Below are 19,173 nucleotides of genomic sequence, written 5' to 3'. Positions count from 1 at the left end.
GTATCTGAAACGAATGCACATACTATCCCACCAGCCCTGAAAGTACAAGGGGAGTGGCTAGACAACGGCTAATTACAGCTTAAGCACAAAAACAAACAAGGCAGCAGCTCAGAGTAAGAGCAGCAGCATCCCAGCTTCCGCTGAAGAGAAGGAATGTAAAATTACTGAAACAAGATGGGAAAGGCTGACTGAAAGCTTGTAGTTTTACAACAGCTCAAAGGACACCAAAATTAGGTGCTATTTCAAATTTCATTTAACCAAAACCACGCACAAGATGTTGTTACCTACTGTTCACTTTGCTCACTCAACAAATGCATAAAAGCAAAGTTTCTGCAAACGTCTAGGCACGCTCCAGGTAGCACAGATCTTGTAAATCTTGTAAGAGACTGGATTCACTCAATAGATGCCCTACATGAACTCATTACAGATCGCTTTGTGGGTAACTCGCTCCAAGAAGGTGCAGTTTCTGTGAGGAAACGTCCTCTCTCAGCATCCACAATAATTAGGATAAAAGGAGGGCTCAGCTCCCCGTGTGCCACGACTCATCTGGACATATTTGTTTATTCCTCCACCTGGCATCCTCTCAGATGCAGATCACACAGCCCTTTCTGCATGCCTACTGGAAAACAAAATGGGTATCTATTTGAAACATTTTACAAGTAGCTCAGTGCCATTCAGAGGTACACACAGCATTAAAAGACAAAGTCTTGGCAGGAGCTGCCTGAAAGCAGACGATAGCATGGCAATTGTTCTAGGAACTGGCATCTGCAAACAAAGACAGCACCAAAACCCGGCACAGTTTCCTAACAGGGTTATGTAAGCCTCCAACAAAGCCCCTAGTATCAGCACAAACTGAACATTGCTATTAGACATTAAGGGCCCTAATCTTGGGTAATCTAACCACAGTGCAGGATCCTCAAAGACTATCTTAACAACACCAACACAAAAAACCCTTTGGTCTCTGTGACACCTACTCACATGCTGTTCATGGATGGCTTGCAGTGAGCTAGGAGGTGCAAAGGAAACTGAAATGCTCAGAACACAAGGGCTTCCAAGTGACTTTTACCTGTAAATTTCTAGGAAACACAAACAATTCCTAAAAAAGAATAAAGAAAATTATATTACAATCACCATAACCCACTGCAAAGAGACCAACACACCTGCATCAGTAGACAGACCCCAAATCTCAGTTACACATCATGCTCTTAGGACAGTATCAAAATGTACTTCAAAGCCCCTATTGCTACACTAACCACTAAAGGAACATAGACATTCAGCCAGTATACAAAGAGATTTCAGTACTAAATGCTCCAGAAGAAGGTCTGCTAATACTTGAAAGGGAATGTCTTTGCTTATTTAGGATACAGAGAATGACAGCAACAGTTCTAGGTCAAAAATGCAACACACCATTTCCAAAAACCAAAGAACAGATCAGGCCTTCTGAAACAACCTGCACTGCATGTAGGTCTGTGGTGGGATACTGCTGGTGCAGGAGGAGATCTGACTGGAACTATTTCCAGAACAGTATGTTTGGCAGAAGAGACAAGCAGCAACTTCAAAATCCTTACTCATGGAAATGGGCTCTATTGATTCCCTTTTGCCAACTTAGTCACAGCAAGGTTTTGATCACTGCCACACCAGTCAAACCACATACAACAATAAATGCTGTGATTAGGTTTATCTTACCACCAAACAGGGGAAACATGAACTGGAGAAATCAAAAGCAAGGAACAAAGCATCACCTCAGCAGAACCTCAGGTTAGCAGGAGATGTCATCTCTAACTTTTAAAGGTAGCAAGAGGATGGCAAACCCTTAGTAGGTTGGAAGTGCACACTACATGGGAGATGCAAGATTTTTCTTCATCTAGGTAAGAAAATTTCCTGTGCCTTGCAACCCATATTGCTAAGGTCACAGAAGGATCGCAGAGTAATATAATTTTGTAAAAACTGTGATGCATCAGTGTTTGTCCAGAGAAAGCTTTGGTCCCCGAGTATACAGCCAACCGCAGTAGCTTTCCAAACGTGAGGAACACTGTGCAGTAGCTACTGTCTAGTCTAACAAATAAAACAGCAGACCTGTGCAGGTCTCCCAGACAGTAAGCAGCCGTTTTCTCTGCAAAGCCTTGGCACGGAGTGACTAAGGCGAGAACAGCCTGACCACACAGCACGCTTCCAGCAACCCCAGGCCAGTCTAGACCACACCGTGTACAAGGTGTGCAGTATTTACTCAGTTCCAAAAGAGCTAACTTTTGGCAGCTGAAAGCAGCCGAAAAGCAAGCCATGCAAGCTTACGATGCTCTCTCATGCTACCCATGCTGACAGACACAAGGAATGGTGTGAGCCCTGCCTTTGTCCCCCACATGGAGGTGGTGACCCACTGGCTGGGCACAGCTCCATTCCAGAGTGGGAAGAGGAAGCAGCACTTGAGTGTTTAGTCATGGACAGCTGCTCCCCGTGACTGAGTGGAAAAGGCAGTTGGCCAGAGATTATGCAATTTTATCTACCACCCAGTAGCAGCCACGATTTCAAGGTACCTTCCAAGGGTACCACACCTTCCAGGTTTGAGGTGTCAGAAAACACATGCCATACCACTGCATGCCGGAGCCAACTATATCTCAGGTAATCCCTGTTGCATCTGAAGAGTTTGCTTCTCTGCTACTTCTAGCAAAAAAAACAAACAAACAAAAAAAAAAAAAAACAAAAAACCCACCACCACCAAAAATAATTAAAAAAAAAAAACCAAACAAGCAAAAAAAAAAAAAAATTGGAACAAGGTCTCTATTAGCCACATAACTTTTTGCAGAGCTCAGACTCCTTCCCCAAAATCCAGAATAAGCAGAAAATACAGTTTTTACCCGACTCTGACGAAGTAAACCCACAGACACAGCCGAAAATACCATTTCTAACCCTCCCTGCCCTGAAACTAGACACCTGTGGAAAACAAGGAAAGCACTGCACGGCTAGTAGGCCTGCAAAAGGGACCCCCTCCCCGGTTAGGGGCACAGCACGGGCTTCTCAGCGCCGGCGGGGGTCCGGGGCGAGGATGCTTCTACGGGAGGGAAACAGGAAGGGGGAGCCCCCGCCGACAGCCAAGCTTGGCCAGACGGCTCCTGAGATTCCCCGGTCCACCCCGCCGGGCAAGGCCCCGGCCTCACTGCCTGAAGGCCGGGACAGAGCAGACCGCGCCGCGCACCCCTGTCTCTGACCCCTCTGTTCGCCGGCCGACCCAGGGACCCACGACCCCGCTCACCATCGCTGCTGCCACTGCCACTGCCACTGCCTCCTCCTTGGCCTCCGCCTCGCAGGGTTCTGGCCCTGCCCCGCTCCTCCCTGCCCGGTACCGAGATTGCCCGGCACCTCCCCGCCGCTCCCGCACGACAGCTCCCCCTGCTGGGCGCGCCGCGGGCAGGGCGCGCTCCCGCCGAAAGGGCGGAGCAGCGCGAAATGGGAAGCGGCAGGCAGGAGGCACCGTAGCCTGGGGGAGCCGGGATGGAGGCCGGGAGAGAAGCCGCTCCCTCAGGTTAAAGGTGGCAAATCAGTGCTGCAGCATAGGGAAATGCTGTCTTTTAACTTCCCACTTCAAAGCCTGGAAAAGGGCAAAAATAATAAAGGCAATTTATAGGGTCGCCCTGGTCCCTGCCTGGAGTTGACCACGAGGTCTAAGGAGCTGCATCCTCCATAAATGACCAGGATCAGTTGTGACCCCATAAAACAAAGGCTGGGTTTCAAACACAACAAGGAAAGAGTTGTTTGGGACCAGCCTCCTACAAGCACAGCAATTTTTAGGAATCCAGGGCAAATAGCAACTGGCAGACATCCAAAGGGCAATTAAATCATGGGAAGCAACGATTACTAGAGTAGTTCCAGTTAAAGGAAACCTGTGTGATTATCTAGTCCAACTGCCTGGCCACTTCAGGGTTGATGAAATGTTAAAGCACGCTAAGGGCATCATTCCAAATGCCTCTTAAACACTAACAGGCTTGGGACATCAACTCAAGGAAACCTGCTTCAGTGTTTGACCACCTCTCTGGGTAAATGAATATTTCGTAATGTCAAGGCTGAACCTCCTCTGATGCAGCCTTGAACTATTCCCACACGTCATGTGCTATTACTGGATGACAGGGAGAAGATATCAGTACCCCTTCTCTCTGCTTCCCCTTCTCAGGAAACTAGACATCCATGAGGTCACCTCCTTTTCTTCAAACTAGACAAACCCCAGCTCCTTAGACACTTCTCATACACATGCAATGATCAACAGCTCAGGGAGCACACGCCAAGGCAGGACAGCATGGAGGCAGCAGGTTGCCTTTGGGGGACCAAAAGCAACCTGGAAGGAGGGAGAGATGGGCAGTGGCAAAAAGAAAGGGAAGCATTTCAAATAAGTAGTCCCTTGTGCAGTGACAGCAAAGCAACCTAGCTTCAAGTAGGGGTGTGCTTTCAGGGCACAGAAGTGGATTCTCTGATTGTTGATAAGTGGTGCAAATTGGACAAATATGACAGTAGTATCTGGCTTGTTTCCAGCCCAAAAATTAATGCATGGAGCAACTGCAGTTCAGTGTGCCACAAGGTGGTATCTCTGCCACCAGCCTGGTGCATTACCTGGAGCAACTGCCCCTTCTCCTTGGAGATAGCAGCAGGAGAAAGTGCCCATCTTCACCCAGGCCTACACAGGAGATCTTGGAGAGCAGTCTAGTTTGAGTGTGAACTTCAATTTGTTTAATAATCAGGCATGTGTTTGCCAGAGTTTAATTGAAACTGGCAGTTATTTGACACCCATTGTATCCATAATAAAGCGTTTGAGATGCACCTTTTACTGCAAGCTTCCAAACATATAAAGACATTAGGTTCAGTAAAACAAGCTGAAGATTTCTGGTCACTCCAGAGCACAGCTTTGTTTCAAAAGTTATAAACCTGTACATTCTCCTGCACATATTCAGGTGTGGCTGTTCAAGCTCTTTGCACTTAACCTCCCAACGCTTTTGTTTTTATAATGTTTTGAAATGGGTGTACAAGTATCCACTCTTGGCATCTGTAGCACAAATATTTAACTCTGCTGCATTACAAGTGGTAGCTGGTAGTGTTGGCCTTCATCATGCCATCCAAGCTGTGTCCTTGCAGAAGATGGCATCTTACATAAGTCACCAGGGAATAACTGTCTCAAAAAAACCTGCCCTCGTGGGATTGTTTTTAGAAGTATCCCTAGACATCGATGTTCTTTTTGATATCAAAGGGAACAAACAGACCTGTTACTAACCCACTGTCACTCTCACAAAGTAGGTCTTCTTCCCATGTGCTTGCAAGAAAGCTTCTATTTGAGATAACCCCGAATGAGCTGTCTTTTCCAATTGGAACAACCTCTGCAACAAGCACTGAGGTCCCCAAACTTCCAGAAAATGTTTCTATTTGGAAAATATCCTAAATATTTATGTCTATGTAGTATCTTCCTCTCAAGTGTGTGAAAGGAAATCTTGTTTGTTCCTTCAACCCCGAAAAAAAAAGCCTCTTAGGATAAATCATTTCAAGCCTTGCTAATCTTTACACACCTTCACATAATGCCAGGAAACAGAGAGCTTGGTTTGTTTAATATCTCTAAAAGCAGAGGTAGAAGGGAATACTGTATCCCACTATAAATACATGGGTGATGGAGGAAGAGACACCAAGGAGGGAAAGGAGCCATTTGAGTGAAAGGACAATAATGGCACAAGAACAAATGGATGCAGGTTGGCCCTGAACCCATTTAAGCTCAGAACTATTAAGAGGGTTTGTAGCCATGAGAACTGAGGTTCTGCAACAGCCTTTCCATTACAGTAATAACAATTTGAAACCCTCAAAAGATAGAGCCACTTCCTTATAGCACATTACAAAGGACCACAGCTTCTTCATAGCTTTACATCAGAGTTCAGAACCTATCTTGAAATTGGGAGACTTACTCCACAGAGATTAGGTTTTCCATATTCATTTAAATGAAGGCTTCTGTTTTCCTCTGGTCCATCACACAGCCCAGGTAGAAATGGTTCTTGCCACTGTTCAGAACAAAACCATCAAAGTAACTTGTCTTCTCTTCATGGGTGGCAGGATTAGTGTTGTGGCCATGCCAAAGCAGTTGCTCTCGCACAGAAAAGGGAGTCGCCTTTCCCAGGAGCAGCCAGCCATTGCCTGAGATCCTGGCCCTGGTCTTTCATGTCTGCTGCTGCTGGCACCCAAGAAGTGCTGGGAAGAGGATCCTGGGGCTGAGGAACAGGACAGCCAGGTCACTTGCATGGCCTGAGCTGACTTGAAGCCTCATGCAGACTAAGGCCAAGAGTGTAGGTTTGCTGGAGGATGATCCCTCTTAGCACTTGTAGTCTCCTAGGAATGCCAAAAGGACCTCTCCCACAGAGCTGCAGTCTGGACACTTCCACTCTGCCAACGAAGATGGCTGCCAGCATTCCCCAGGCTAAAACAGAGCTCACATACCCTTCTTTAAATGGGCCTTGGAAAAGGGGCTGGAGAGTTAAAAAACAAACAACAACAAAAAAAACCAAAACAAAATGACAAAACAAATGAGTCCTGGTTTTCCAATGCCAGCAGGGCTGTTAGCATTACATCGTGTGGGGGTATTACAGGTTACATATTTATAAGGGATGTCATTGAGACCAATCCAGCAGGATCAATCAGTTCAAGGGCTGATGCAAAAGTCAAGTCTGAAAGCAGCTGAGTATGAAGAAAAATTAGGGCTTTTTCTTCCTTCCACAAAGTAATGTGAAGAGGGGATTATAGTGACTTCCTAAGTGTAAAAAAAAAAAAAAAAAAAAGAAAAACCACAAAAAAACAACAAAAACTCTTCCCTCAGCCACAGGCTTGCCTGCTCACTCCTTCAAGCTAGCAGCAATCAATTGGCTGGGAGGGACAGGACAAAAGAAGCTGCAAGCTTCTGAGAGGAGCAATCACCTCTCAGTTCAGGTGTCAGCAGCATCCCATCTTTAACTTGCATTGATGGGACACCCACACAAGGCATAAAGAAAAGCACAGATTTAAATTTGTATGATGATTTTAAAAGGACACTGCATTCTTGAGGTAGTTTAAGGTAACAACAGCTCTACCTATTCAACCTCATTTTCCTTAGATCTGGCAATCCTAAAGAAAAGGTATGGGCTAACCTTTAAAAGACGGGGAGAAGTAATGGGATTTGATGTAGATTTAAGGTTCTTGATCTACATCCAATCAGGTCTTCTTTTAGAGACTGAATTACTTATTCCATAGGACTTATGATCATTCATATTTGTCATTTACAAGCGGTTTAACTTTGCCACCTAAGCATATCACCAACACCACTGTAAGAAATAAATCAATAGGTAAGCCATTAGCAAGCCTTCAGCTGTAATTCTCAGACATAAAGGAAAGTGCAATAAGCCTGTGCTCCTACAAGAAGTACTGCTCCCTACTTCAGCACCAGCCAGGAATTACAATCTGTGCTCCAGCCAGCCATGGCTTGTAAGAGATGAAAATGAGAAACACGTTGGCTTCCTAGAATAGATCACGATGTGCACATTGTGTCTCACCCCAGACTCATTTCCTTTCCATGCATTCCCTGCTGATTGACTGAAGACCACAGTATGCAATGCTGGGAAGTGGGTAGCAGCTGCCAGCCACACCAAGAGAACCAAGTAGCTGTTAAGTCAGCAGATCTGGACCTCCAAATGTTCCTCCACCCCACTGCACTGACTAAACCCTCTGTGCTTCACAGCCAGGAATCCAGAGCATGCAACTGAGAAAAACCACACAGCCTAGGACCCAGCCCTGCCGGAAAGGATTGTAAACAAGTTCACATGAGGATCTGGAGTTCACAGTTGTGCAGCAGGAGCATGGAGCTGCTGTTTTGTTTGGTTTCAAGAGGACATGCCTCTGAAGCATAAAAGCAGTGTCAATAGAATTAGTCACATGTGGCACCTGCTAATGTTGTTTTATCTGAGGCTTAAATTGTGATATAGTCTACTGACCACATTCTATTGCTTGTTTGGAGGATGTAAAAGACCCAGGAAGGAGATACCACCAATACTGAGGGAGATACTGATCCCCCCTGCCTGATCAACAAAGAGAGCACTATCACTTGGACTAGTTATGCACCACAGAAGTGTCCATAACTAGTACAGAGCACATGCAGTCTGTACTCATCAGCAATGCAGGTAATCTCACAACCCTGGTGATGTAGTGAATCAAATAATTAAGAAAATGGCCATTATTTAGGAGCCAAAAGTAGAAGCAGCAAAACTAAATAAATGTAGTGTTCCCCACAAGTGATTTGTGAGGATCAAGACCCATACTTCTGTCAAAATGTTAACATCATTCGTGATGTTAACACAGCCAAAATTACACTTCTCCTGTCATTTAGTCTGTTTTCTTAGTGTGGTTCTGTACAAGTCCGGGAAAGCAGAGGATAAGATTGATTTGGTGGTAAAGGGGAAAATTTTCTCCCCCTTTCCCTTCCACTGCTCCATGGCTCACATCAGGCAGATGGCCACAGCATGCGCAAACCCAGACTGATCAGCCAAGTGGCTGCTGGGGCACAACCTATCATGTAAGATCCCAATTCATGTACTCATTGATCAGCTTTTGCAAACAAGAATTATCTTTATTTTGCAAAGACTGAGTGGGATGTATTGCAGCAAAGCATGCTCTGAGCTGACTACTCACATCCATATTACATGGGACACTAACTCAACTGCAAGATGCTGTTATAAGAACAGCCCAGATGTAGGCTGTTTACAACCCCAGACTGCCCCAGGAAAAACTGCATCAGTGCCCCTGTAAGATTTGTTTGCCATGTTGCATGCAACGTCAATACACACACGGGTGCAATGTGTTGCAAAAGCTGAGCCTTACTGCTCCATGGAAATGTGGTTATTTAGACTTCCATCAACAGGAGCTTCCTTACCCTAGCTTACCCTGAAGATCTAGAAGCAAGCCTAGTCTTGAACAGATGCTCTAAGCCTTAAATCAAGTACTGCACAAGCTTAATAAAATTTACAGTGCATAAAATTAAACACATGAATGCACCTTTGAGGGATGAGGACTGGAAGAAAACTCAAACCTATCAGAGGAACAGACTTTTAAAAGGCAATATAAAAATAAATGAGCTCAAAGGACTCTCACAATGAAAGCATAACATGGGTGTGCATAAAAAAACATTGTCTGGTTAACTTAGAATTTTCCAGTCTGTTTGATTTATAACTAAACAGATCAAGAGCAGTAGCTATTTTCTACACTAACAAAGTTCTTTCCTGTTATCTTCACTGATGCAACTTTAAATAGCGCACATATGGGCTCGGTTCCTGAATCAACTGTACAGTATTCCTATTTGGCAGGCATAGGTTCTCATCTTCAGAAAATTACACCAAAATGGTGGAATTAAAAGGAATCCTAGTTCTTTTCTTGTTTCCAAGTTGCTCAGGACAGAAGCTACTCAAAGTGCTAAAATAAGAGCTCTCGGGAAAATAATATTTATGTTATGCATTTTGTGTATGTATTAAGAAAGAAACACAAATCTCTGGGTTTACATAAACTCTACAGAAGTTAAAGAGCACAGTATAATACCTACACACCCCCCACCCCCCACCCCCGAAACTTAGGAAATGACTTAGTTTAGTGACTGCACCACAAGATTGGGAAATAGCAACTCGGACAAAGAGGTGCAGTTTTCTAGGAAGAAAAAAGAAAGAGCAAGCAACTGCACAGGGGGTTATTTCCCCCCCTTTCCTGTCCGGTTGTACAGCACCACCTGCAGGTCCCCAGTAGAAATCTTTGTTGCTTTTCCAAAAAAAAAGAAATCCTATCAGGTGCAGAGCCATCAGCATTAGACACCATCTACCACAGGCTGAAAACAGGAAATATTAAACTCCTTGAATAATCCAAAAGCAGATTGCAACATATACACTTTCTGGACAGCCTGAGGGTTTCTTGCAAGAGCTGACCCCAGCACTCTCAGCCCAGACACTTCCAACAATGTTTATGGCAAGAGCATTTCAGGTTTTGCTTTCCAAAGGACAGTTCTGCTAGAAGGACACCTGCCCCAGTTAGCACCCAAGGGTGACATGTTTGGGATCAGCTAGGAAGCAGCACCTCATGGCAGCACTCCAGGCACATCCTAGTGGCATCCTCCAGTCCTCCCCAGCTTGTCCCTCCCTTTACCATTATTGCTCTGGGACTCTGACCTTGTTCCTGTCCTGGTTCTGTGTCTGATTTTGCATCACTCTGATCTCTATAGGTGTGACAGTTGCCACACTCAAGACACACACTTATTTCCAAAGGCACTGGATTTATTAAAGATCAGTGTCATAAAGGATAAAATAGACCAAACAACATAAGCACTACCTTCTAGTGCATTTGCATGCATGTGATTTTACCATAAATCCCTTTCCTTCTGCTCCAAGAAAGCCTCTAAACATGCACTGAGAGATACCAAAAAAATTAAAGTCTTTATTGCTGCTAGGAGGCAGGCCCAGGGATTCTCAGATGCCTTTAGGTATCACATTGTTGCCCTTTCTATTAAGGGTGCTCTAGGTGCAAAGAGCTGAAAGAGTCATCACCCAAAGCAGGAGGGTTGCTTTTTGCATAGCTACTTTATTACTGTCACCTCTTCAAGGCAAGAAGAAGACCTGAAACACTCACAGAACAAAAAATATCTGGAAACTTTACCTAACAAATCCCCTCTTCTCCTCTCATGGCTCCCCGCTGGTCCTCAGGTCTCAATGTGGAGCTGGTTAGACACTCAGGAGCTGGTAGAGCTCAAGTTATGACCCTAGGCTTTCTTCCACAGCTGCAAGAGTTCAGATGTTTGAGTTATTTGTGAGATGCTTCCCAGCACTATGTCCTTCAAACAGCTTAGGGAATCACTATATCACATTCTGGTTTAATTGCATAGTACAGGCTATATGCAAAAACGTATCAGACAAGGTCTGGGAGAGATCCTCATGCTTGCAGCTGTCTTAACAGTTGGTGCTTACACAAGCACTTTGACACTTCACCACCCTGAGCACCAGGATCCAGCCCAGTTTGGAGCAATTCCACGAATTACCATATCCTACTGTACACTGGCTTTGGTCAGGCATCCAAGCATTTGTAGCATCACTACAGAAAATTTGGTTGGGTTTTTTTCTTTTCAATATTGTTACAATCAGGTGATGGTCTTGAGAATTGCAAAATAAACTTTAAAAGTAAACCAGACTTGTAAAATCAAGAAGATGACAATTCCCAGTGTAATGGCAACCATGTTACCACCAGACTGAATTAGTCCTATAAATATTACAGTATTTGAGTACAAACGCCTTCCCACTCATTGGTAGAAGAAGTTTAGTCCAGGCTGGAAAGCAATACAGGCTGTTACTGGACAATTAGACCACAATGAGACAGCTTCTAACACTTTTCCAGCAGCAGCTGTCCGAATTTGAAGACAATCCTGCTTGCCAAGAACTAGGCAGAGGCACTGCTTCCTGCCAGAGGCACCTTTCCAACCAGATTTGGATTACTGCAACAAGTACCTCATGGTCCTGGCTTCATGGTGGCTGTAGTAACATTTGTGATTTCAGCTTGCTCTTTTTGTGCTGCAATTTTTTTACCACCAATTTCTTCAGAGCTTCTTGTTAGTGTAAAAAAATAAATAAATAAAAACCACCACCCAACTTTCTAGCTTCATTCTGGAGGCAGGGGAGAAAGAAGTAATGACCTCTGCCATGAACACAGAAACCCCAGCATTTTGCAAGGCACACAAGCAGAAATTAAAAGCCATGCTTTTCCCAAACAGAGCCAAAATTCTCTCACATCATGTATATGCCAGGATTTCCACATTTGTTACTCTCCTCTCACATGCTGACACCAAACATACTCAGTAACAGGGAAATAAAATGTTGACTGTCCCATATGACACAGAAAATTGAGCCTCAGCATGATGAAACCCCCACAAAACAACATAGAGCAAGATGGGTACCTGGAAGTCAGCTACCAGCCCCATATTTATAACAGTAGGCCCTGTTTTGAAAAACAGCCTTCTGTTACCTGCACATTATTTTATCTCCAAGTCTCATAAGGGCCCCACTCCCATAACACAGCCACGGCTGCAACCACTATACTTGGTCCGTAAACATGTAATAGCACTTACAGTCCCCTTCCAAAGTCCAATGACAGCAAACTACTCTCAACAGCCCCATGGTGGGAATTAGCCTGAGAAGACTGTATAATTGCTCCTTGCTATCTGTGTGGCACAGAAACCACAGCCTGGATTTATCCTGCTTCACTGAAGCGTCCAAGATAGGAGCAGTATTATCTGCAGCTGATGGAGAAGATTTAGCAGTAGGATCTTCCCAGTCATGAATAAGCTGTGTTGCTTTCCAAGGTGTCACTTCCTCTCCTGCTCACAACAGAGCAGCTCAGAGGTGATCAAGCTCCTGAGCATTTTAATTTAAGCCTCCAAAACAATGGAGAAGTAACTGCTGCCCACATAATGCCATACAGCCCTGCTAAGAAGCATCTAAATCCATGCTCACTCAGCAGCTGCGGATGTAAACCCAAAATCCTATCTCCACATCCCTCTGCAATTCTTTAAGGGGTCCATTTAAATCTGGTAAATCATAACCTCATAACTGCAGCAAATCCACACAGGCTCCTGGGTGTACTTAAAGTTCCTCTGCATTAGCCTCATCCCACCTCCAGCAGCTCCTACACAGGCTGCAGAGAAGAGTGCCTAACATGGTTGAGCACCTCCATTTCTTGACAGATTTTCAGTGCAATACAAAAGCATTTCATGGTCTATTGTCTTTTAAGGCAGAACACTGTTTCCATACCAGTCCTCATCATTGTTCATTCATTTGCAAACACTCTTTGCACTCTAGTCACATCATGGTAGGTGTATTGGCCCAAGCACATGGTTCAGTTCTGAGCCCATACAGTTGAGAGACTTACCAGCTTGACGGGGATTTACACCGCAATTTCAGGAAGAGACAAGACTTCAGCTACTGAGCAGAGAACACCCAACTCGAAGAGCATAATCTGGAAATGCCTCATGAAGGAAGGTGTACCTCCCTCTTTTGACCGCAGAGGGAGCTGATTCTCCGAGTGTTAACCTCTTAATGAGAACAGAGGAATCACTCGACCTCCGAGTCCCAGTACGCAGCCCAGAAATTTTATTGGCCCCACTCCCCGGCACAATGCGCAAATCTCACACATAGAGGAAGAAATGCGGATTAAATAATTAATGCTCCTGGATACTGTTTCCCCTCAAACTACAGGTGATTATAGAGGAAAAAACACTTCCTTAAATATGATTGATTGCTCTTGCTGGCACAACAAGGGGAGAAATCAGACAGGAATATTCTCCATCCTTCCACTGGGGCTTCGTCAAACGCAAATGCTCCTGCATTTCAATGAATGATAAATTGCTTTTAAGAAGCAACTTTCATGTCAGTGAGCATGTTATTATTGATTACTCTAATCTCACACTGGAAAACAGTCTTCATACCCTACTGTTCTTTAAATCACTCAAAGAGTTTAGAGGTTGCTGTCTAACAAGCTCTTAAGTCATATATTCCTTATCAATCTTATCAACCCCTTGTTTAATTCTAAGAATGTAAATAAAATGCAGCAAGCATTGGCCTAATGCCTCATGGCTCACATCCCTCTTCCAGAGGGAGAAACAAGAGATTTTTCAGCTTCATATGAGGCTTGTCAAGCATCATTTTAATTGCAAGCAAGTTCTGGCTCTCTCAGAGCCACATCCAACACCAGAGCACAGCTGTGGTTTGATGAGTAACATGATACACACATCAGAGTCATGAAAGCCTCCATGATTTCTTTATGTCTGAGGAAAGTCAGTTAAAGAACAAGACCCCCTTGGACCAACCATTACTTTCTCCCTTATCCTCACTATGCAAGACAGCCATGCTGTTGGTGGCAGCAGAGATTATGAGCAGCTGGAAGATGACCTCAGCACTGGCTTTTCTAGCCACTTTGTCTTTGTTAGTAGAGCCTGCTCTTATCCAGCCAGCTTCAATTACCCTGGTAAATAGAATACCTTGCTTTCCACATCAGGGTGCTCAAACTGATCTGATATCAGCAGCAAGAGGAGACTGGTAGTTACATCTCAACACATAAACAAAGACATCGTTGATGGTACTACGTACATTGAAAAATTAATGGCCACATAGGACTTGAATGCATAGTGACATGAAGCTTTTTATGCCCTCCAGATACTCTTACTTCTGCAAGCCCAATGCCAGCACCTCCTTATCAGGTTGCAGGGACTACATGCAATGAAATGACCTCCAGCATTTGCAGAAAGGTATCCACAGAGCAAAGGAGCTCCCAGCAGATCTTACTCAAGAGCAATCTGCTCCCCTCATGTCAAAGTAAGAAGTGACCACACCATTGTGCTGGAAAGGTACACAATGTTCTAAAGATTTTCAATAAAGTTATTGCTATGTCATCAAAAAAGCCTCAAGTTCTCTCAAAGCAAGGCTTTTGACCTTCTGAAAGCTTGAGCGTTTCAAAGGACCTCAGTTCAGGAAACCATCTGATGACAAGCAAAAATAAAGCATGCAAACGAAGAAAACTAGCCACTAATATCAAACAGGGGAAGCAGCAGCCAGATTGTCAGGTTTTTCTACAGTGTTTATCCCAAAACACTGTGGTGAAAAAGTTATGTTGAATATATAGTTTTACTAGAAACAGGAACACTGAAGTATCAATTACTGTGCCAGTGACGCTCCGAACTTTCTGTTCTCTTCTTTCACTTGAGGCACCTCTAAGATTTTTTTTTCTCTTTTTACCCTGAACTTAAGCAGAACCAGAAGTGATCTATCTGGCTGCACCACCCAACCAACAATAAGGGAGCTCATCCCCTCCACAGTTTGCAGCTGGATCCAAAATAACTGAACATCAGACACATCAGTAGGATTTCATGTGTACAGCACACCACCTTGTACAGCTTCTGCGTTTCCTCTACATTGCTGGGTTTAGCTCAAAAGAGCTATTTCTTGGGGAGACTGGCCCTCTGTTGATCAAAGGACATGCTTGCCATCCACATCAGGTGAACAGCATCTGTCCACAGTTCACTGTGTGGATCTATCCTAAATGGATCATTTTCCCAAGTAATTCAAGCGCCTTAATTTCACTGAATGCAAGTTACACAAAATGGCTTTTAAAGAAACCTAGCTTAATACACTACATTTATAAACAACCACTGGGCAACACTTCTTCCCTCTCTGTGAATATTATTATTTGACCCTTGAAGAAAGGCATTAAAGAAGCACAGCAAAGATCTTGTTAAGCAGCAACTTACTAAATCAAGAATTCAAATCAATAGCATGGGCACAGTGTGACTTAAAAACCTATTTTAAAACTAAATTAAAAAGCAGTTGCATTGCCAATTGACAAGATTAGAAAGGTTTCCCTAGCAATTGTTGAGATTGCAAACTAATGAACCATGCAGAAAGAAGACGGAATACAAGGGGCCAGGAGGGGGAAACGTATGTGCTTTTGTACTGTTGGTTTTTAACAAATATGGTCATGACTCAAGGACTTGCAGAAAGCATTATAACCTTAAAAAAGGAAAAGTTATTGGATATTTTTCATTTCAACAAGTGCTTTGTACTAACCCAAGGAATCCCATCAGTGTCAAAGTCCAAAACCAGAGTTACAGAAGGAGATGAAAAAAACTGCAAGGCCAGTTGCTTGAGCAAAAGGAGCAGGATGGGCTCCTCAAAGTCAGATCCTCATACACGGCTCTCAGAAGATGGAAAAGCAAGCATACACAAGAGACTTAACTGGGGAACAGGACCCTCTAGTTCAGTTGATTACCAAGGGTTATAGGAAAAGAGCAAGGTTCTGGAAAACAGGACCTGTGAGGTGAGAAAGGAAGAAAATGGGGTTGCAGTTGAGATATCTTCAAATTCCTCTCTTAAAGAAACAACTTTCCATACTGCCTAGGGTTAGAAGCAGTAGGGTAAAATTGCAGCAAAAGGAGGCATCCCTATAGCAGTAAAGTACTGTGATAAACTCACTAAAGAAACTGAGAAATCTCTATCATCAGAAGCTCTTTACAAAAAGGTCAGATGTCATGGTAAAGGCAACCATGGGGAAATGGGCCAGGGGACCTCCTGAAGTTGATGCCAAGCCTGTTTTCCCATAATTGCACAAGATACCACTTTTGTGTATTAACACAGAAAAGTATTTTCTTCAGCTTATCAGGCCTTGGGAGATCTCAGATTGAGATGTAAAAACAGTTTATACCACTTTGCTATGCTGAGGCTCTCCCCACCACCACTCTATCGAGGTGTGTGGTCCATCCCACAATGTAGCCATGGTAAGCAAGCAGCAACTTAAAAAGGCAAGCACAGGGGTTATTTCACAGCTAGTTTCAGGCAGCAGGTGGGAGAAAAATGGGGCACAAAACCAGGCAAGCTTTGCTGCTGCACTGAGAAATGCAGCCTAGCAACCTCCATATAATAAAGCACAAAGTGCACAGACAAGCACCTCGCAAATGGGGGGTTCACAAGTCTCTTCACTAAGTTGGTGGAGAGTAGCTTTTCTTTTCTGTCTCATAACAGACTCATCACTGGTGTTAACAGCTTTCCTCCACAAAAGCAGCACAATCTAAGTCTTTTCCTGAGAAGCAACTGGGAAAAAACAGGTTGGGAAGAAAGCACTTCTGGCTGCCGGGCCCAACTTGTGTGAACTGTTTTTAAAAGGGCTGGGCCAAGACAAGAGCTGTATCAGAAAGCAAGACAAATTCACAAATAAAATAGCTCCAAATATTTCAGGGGCAAATATTTAGTGTTGCTACCTGAGCACGAATTTTTCCACTTTATTTTGAGTCTTGTTTGCTTTTTAAACAGGTAAAACTAGATACTTTCCAGTCCCTGCTCACAGGACATGCAACAGGCTGCTCTGCAGGAATTTACATCATTTCCTGAACAGTTTGTCTTCTAAAAAATAAAAATAAACCCAAAACCTAAAAAACAAAACAAAAAGTCCCCAAACTCCTAATATCGCATTGCATTGATATGATGAACTTGAGGGGCAGAGTGAGACTTCAGCTGGCCCAACAAAAAATTATTACACAACAAAGTCACAGGATACATCTCACCTACCTTAGGGACCTGTGAAAGTAGAAGCAGGAGGAAAAGGCAGACATTTTGGGAACAACAGCAACTTATTGGAGAATACATAGTCCATACAATGCAGAGCGATGCTCTAGGGTGACCCAGTACATATAGCACCCCCACCAACAAGGTCTGTCTAGAAGCATCTGAGGCTGGATCCTCACAAAAGTCTTCATCAGCAGTCCCCAAGACAGCAAGCACGTGAAGCAGCTTCAATTACTGTCCAAGAGCAGCAAATAGAGGACAAAAAGAACAAATACCAATACCACCTCACAGTCTGAAAAGCCCATCTAACTTGGAGGCTGAGTTTAAATATGCCTGTGGGTGAGGATGGAGGCCCCAGGTGAGCCTCCTTAGGGCTATTAAGGCCCTCAGCTTTACATTGGACACACTTGGCCCTGTGGGTGAATTCTCCTGGCCAGTATGTCCCATACAACCGCAGAGTACCTGGGCCATACCTGCTCCTCCCCCTCTCACAGATACTGCAGGGAAGGCTCCCTCTGTATTAAAGCATGGCTTTTAGCAGGAAGAGAGTCTGCACAGATTTATAAGCACTAGAATTAGAAAAGCACTAAGGAAGCCCCCATCAGGCACACCTGCACGACTATTTAGAAACAGCAATATGCATCCCTTTATCATGTACAAACTTTTAGTCTCTGAAGCCCTGAGAACCCCTTCCCCTTGGCATTGGAAACCTGCCTTCACTACTCAAAGCCAATGCCTCTAGCAACAAAAATGAAGGGGCTTGAGCCAAACCAAGAACTGGTTTGACGCAGTCGTTTCCGCCTTGAATCATGAGCCCGATCCTGCCTCAGCACACAGCAGAGCTGACACTCCAGAGCGGACCAGGATTTATCAGCAGCTGCAGACGAAAGACAAGGAGGACCACAGAGCATGGGAAAGCTGACATAGAGCAAGAGTGAAGTGACTTGAGCAGAAGCTGAGAGACCTTTGAAAATGAGGACCAAAGCATGACATGACACTTGGTGGAGGGCAAGCTGTCTTCCCTTTCTAGCAGCAAGAGTTTGTGGTAAGGAAAAGAGATTGGAGTGGCTGGAAAAGAACTGGAGCTGCAGTGGCTATGACAGACAGACAGGCAGACACCAGGATCTGCTTACACAAGCTTCCAGTCCATAGTAGAAAAATGAATGGCACCAAATGAGGTGTATAGTCACTGAAGGTTACTATAACATATCATCTGCCGTGTTTAGCAGAGCTGAAGAATTTCACTTAGTTGTTCTTGCATTGCTGAGTATCTTGCAGCAAAGCCAGTCTTCTGGCTTTGAGGCTACAGAGGAATGGAGCATCCCCTAGCTCCCTCTATAGTTTGCTCCATGGTGAATCATTCTCACTGCTAAGGGGACCTGCTGTGGGATGTCTTCCTTAGCAGCAGCTGCGGTATCCCTCGGGAGAATAACTCTTCCACTGTGCTGGAGATGCAGCCTGCATTCTCTGCCCTTTGCCTTTGCTCTTTGCCGCTGAGTCACCCAGTAAAGATTTACCCCTGAGGCCTGTTATGTACTCTGTTATCTCCTGCTTCCTCCTCTGGGCTATCTGCATATTTTATCAGTGGTTTTGTTGTTTTTTTTTTCTACTTGCTTCCAGGTCTTTCCTAAAAACTCCTGAATAAGAGGCTGGAGTGGATGTGCAAGTAAAGATCACATGCAAAAAATGGGAAAGGAACAGAGCCCTTAGGGAGTCTTTCCTTCCACCTTCCCATCTGCCCCAGGGTGATCAAGAGCTGGAAACTCTCCAGCTAGACAACAGCTGTGTTTGGAAAACCCTCAGATGGTGGAGTGGGCTCCCCAGTTCAGACCCCAGTACAGTCTCCAAGCCTAGAGACTGGCCACCTGTACTGGTATTCCCCTGGGTAAGGAGTGTTTGGGTCTCATTATTTCCACTAGACATTTTTTATGAGAATCAACACCTGAAAGTCCCCTGGAAACATGCACAGGCTTGCAGTCAATGGGCTTTGATGCAAGATGCAGCAGTCCTCATTGGCTCCATCCTGCTTTCATCTAGGCAAACACAGCCTCTGGGCAGG

General features: G+C 44.4%; 1 protein-coding gene across 3 annotated transcripts in view; it reads right to left on the bottom strand.

Annotated features, from left to right (window-relative positions):
* SGPL1 (sphingosine-1-phosphate lyase 1) overlaps positions 1–17,338 on the bottom strand; it is a 45,469-nt gene extending 28,131 nt beyond the window's left edge. Inside the window, exon 1 of one of the 3 annotated variants that reach the window (XM_061447547.1) lies at positions 17,118–17,338. In XM_061447547.1, coding sequence (XP_061303531.1) covers positions 17,118–17,195 — 78 coding nt within the window. In that variant the 5' untranslated portion in view covers positions 17,196–17,338. Of the gene's footprint in view, positions 1–288; positions 617–3,250; positions 3,363–17,117 lie in introns of those variants that run through there. The other 2 variants (XM_061447559.1, XM_061447565.1) reach the window with 2 other exon arrangements.
* Between the last annotated feature and the right edge of the window lie 1,835 nt (positions 17,339–19,173).

The sequence above is a fragment of the Pezoporus flaviventris genome, unplaced genomic scaffold (genome assembly GCF_033815535.1).
Source record: "Pezoporus flaviventris isolate CSIRO_AGI_PZ_B2104156 unplaced genomic scaffold, CSIRO_AGI_Pfla_v1 ptg000001l, whole genome shotgun sequence".
Classification (NCBI taxonomy): Eukaryota; Metazoa; Chordata; class Aves; order Psittaciformes; family Psittacidae; genus Pezoporus; species Pezoporus flaviventris.
The sequence above is the reverse complement of the archived record's forward strand: the minus strand, read 5'-3'. Positions and strand labels throughout refer to the sequence as shown.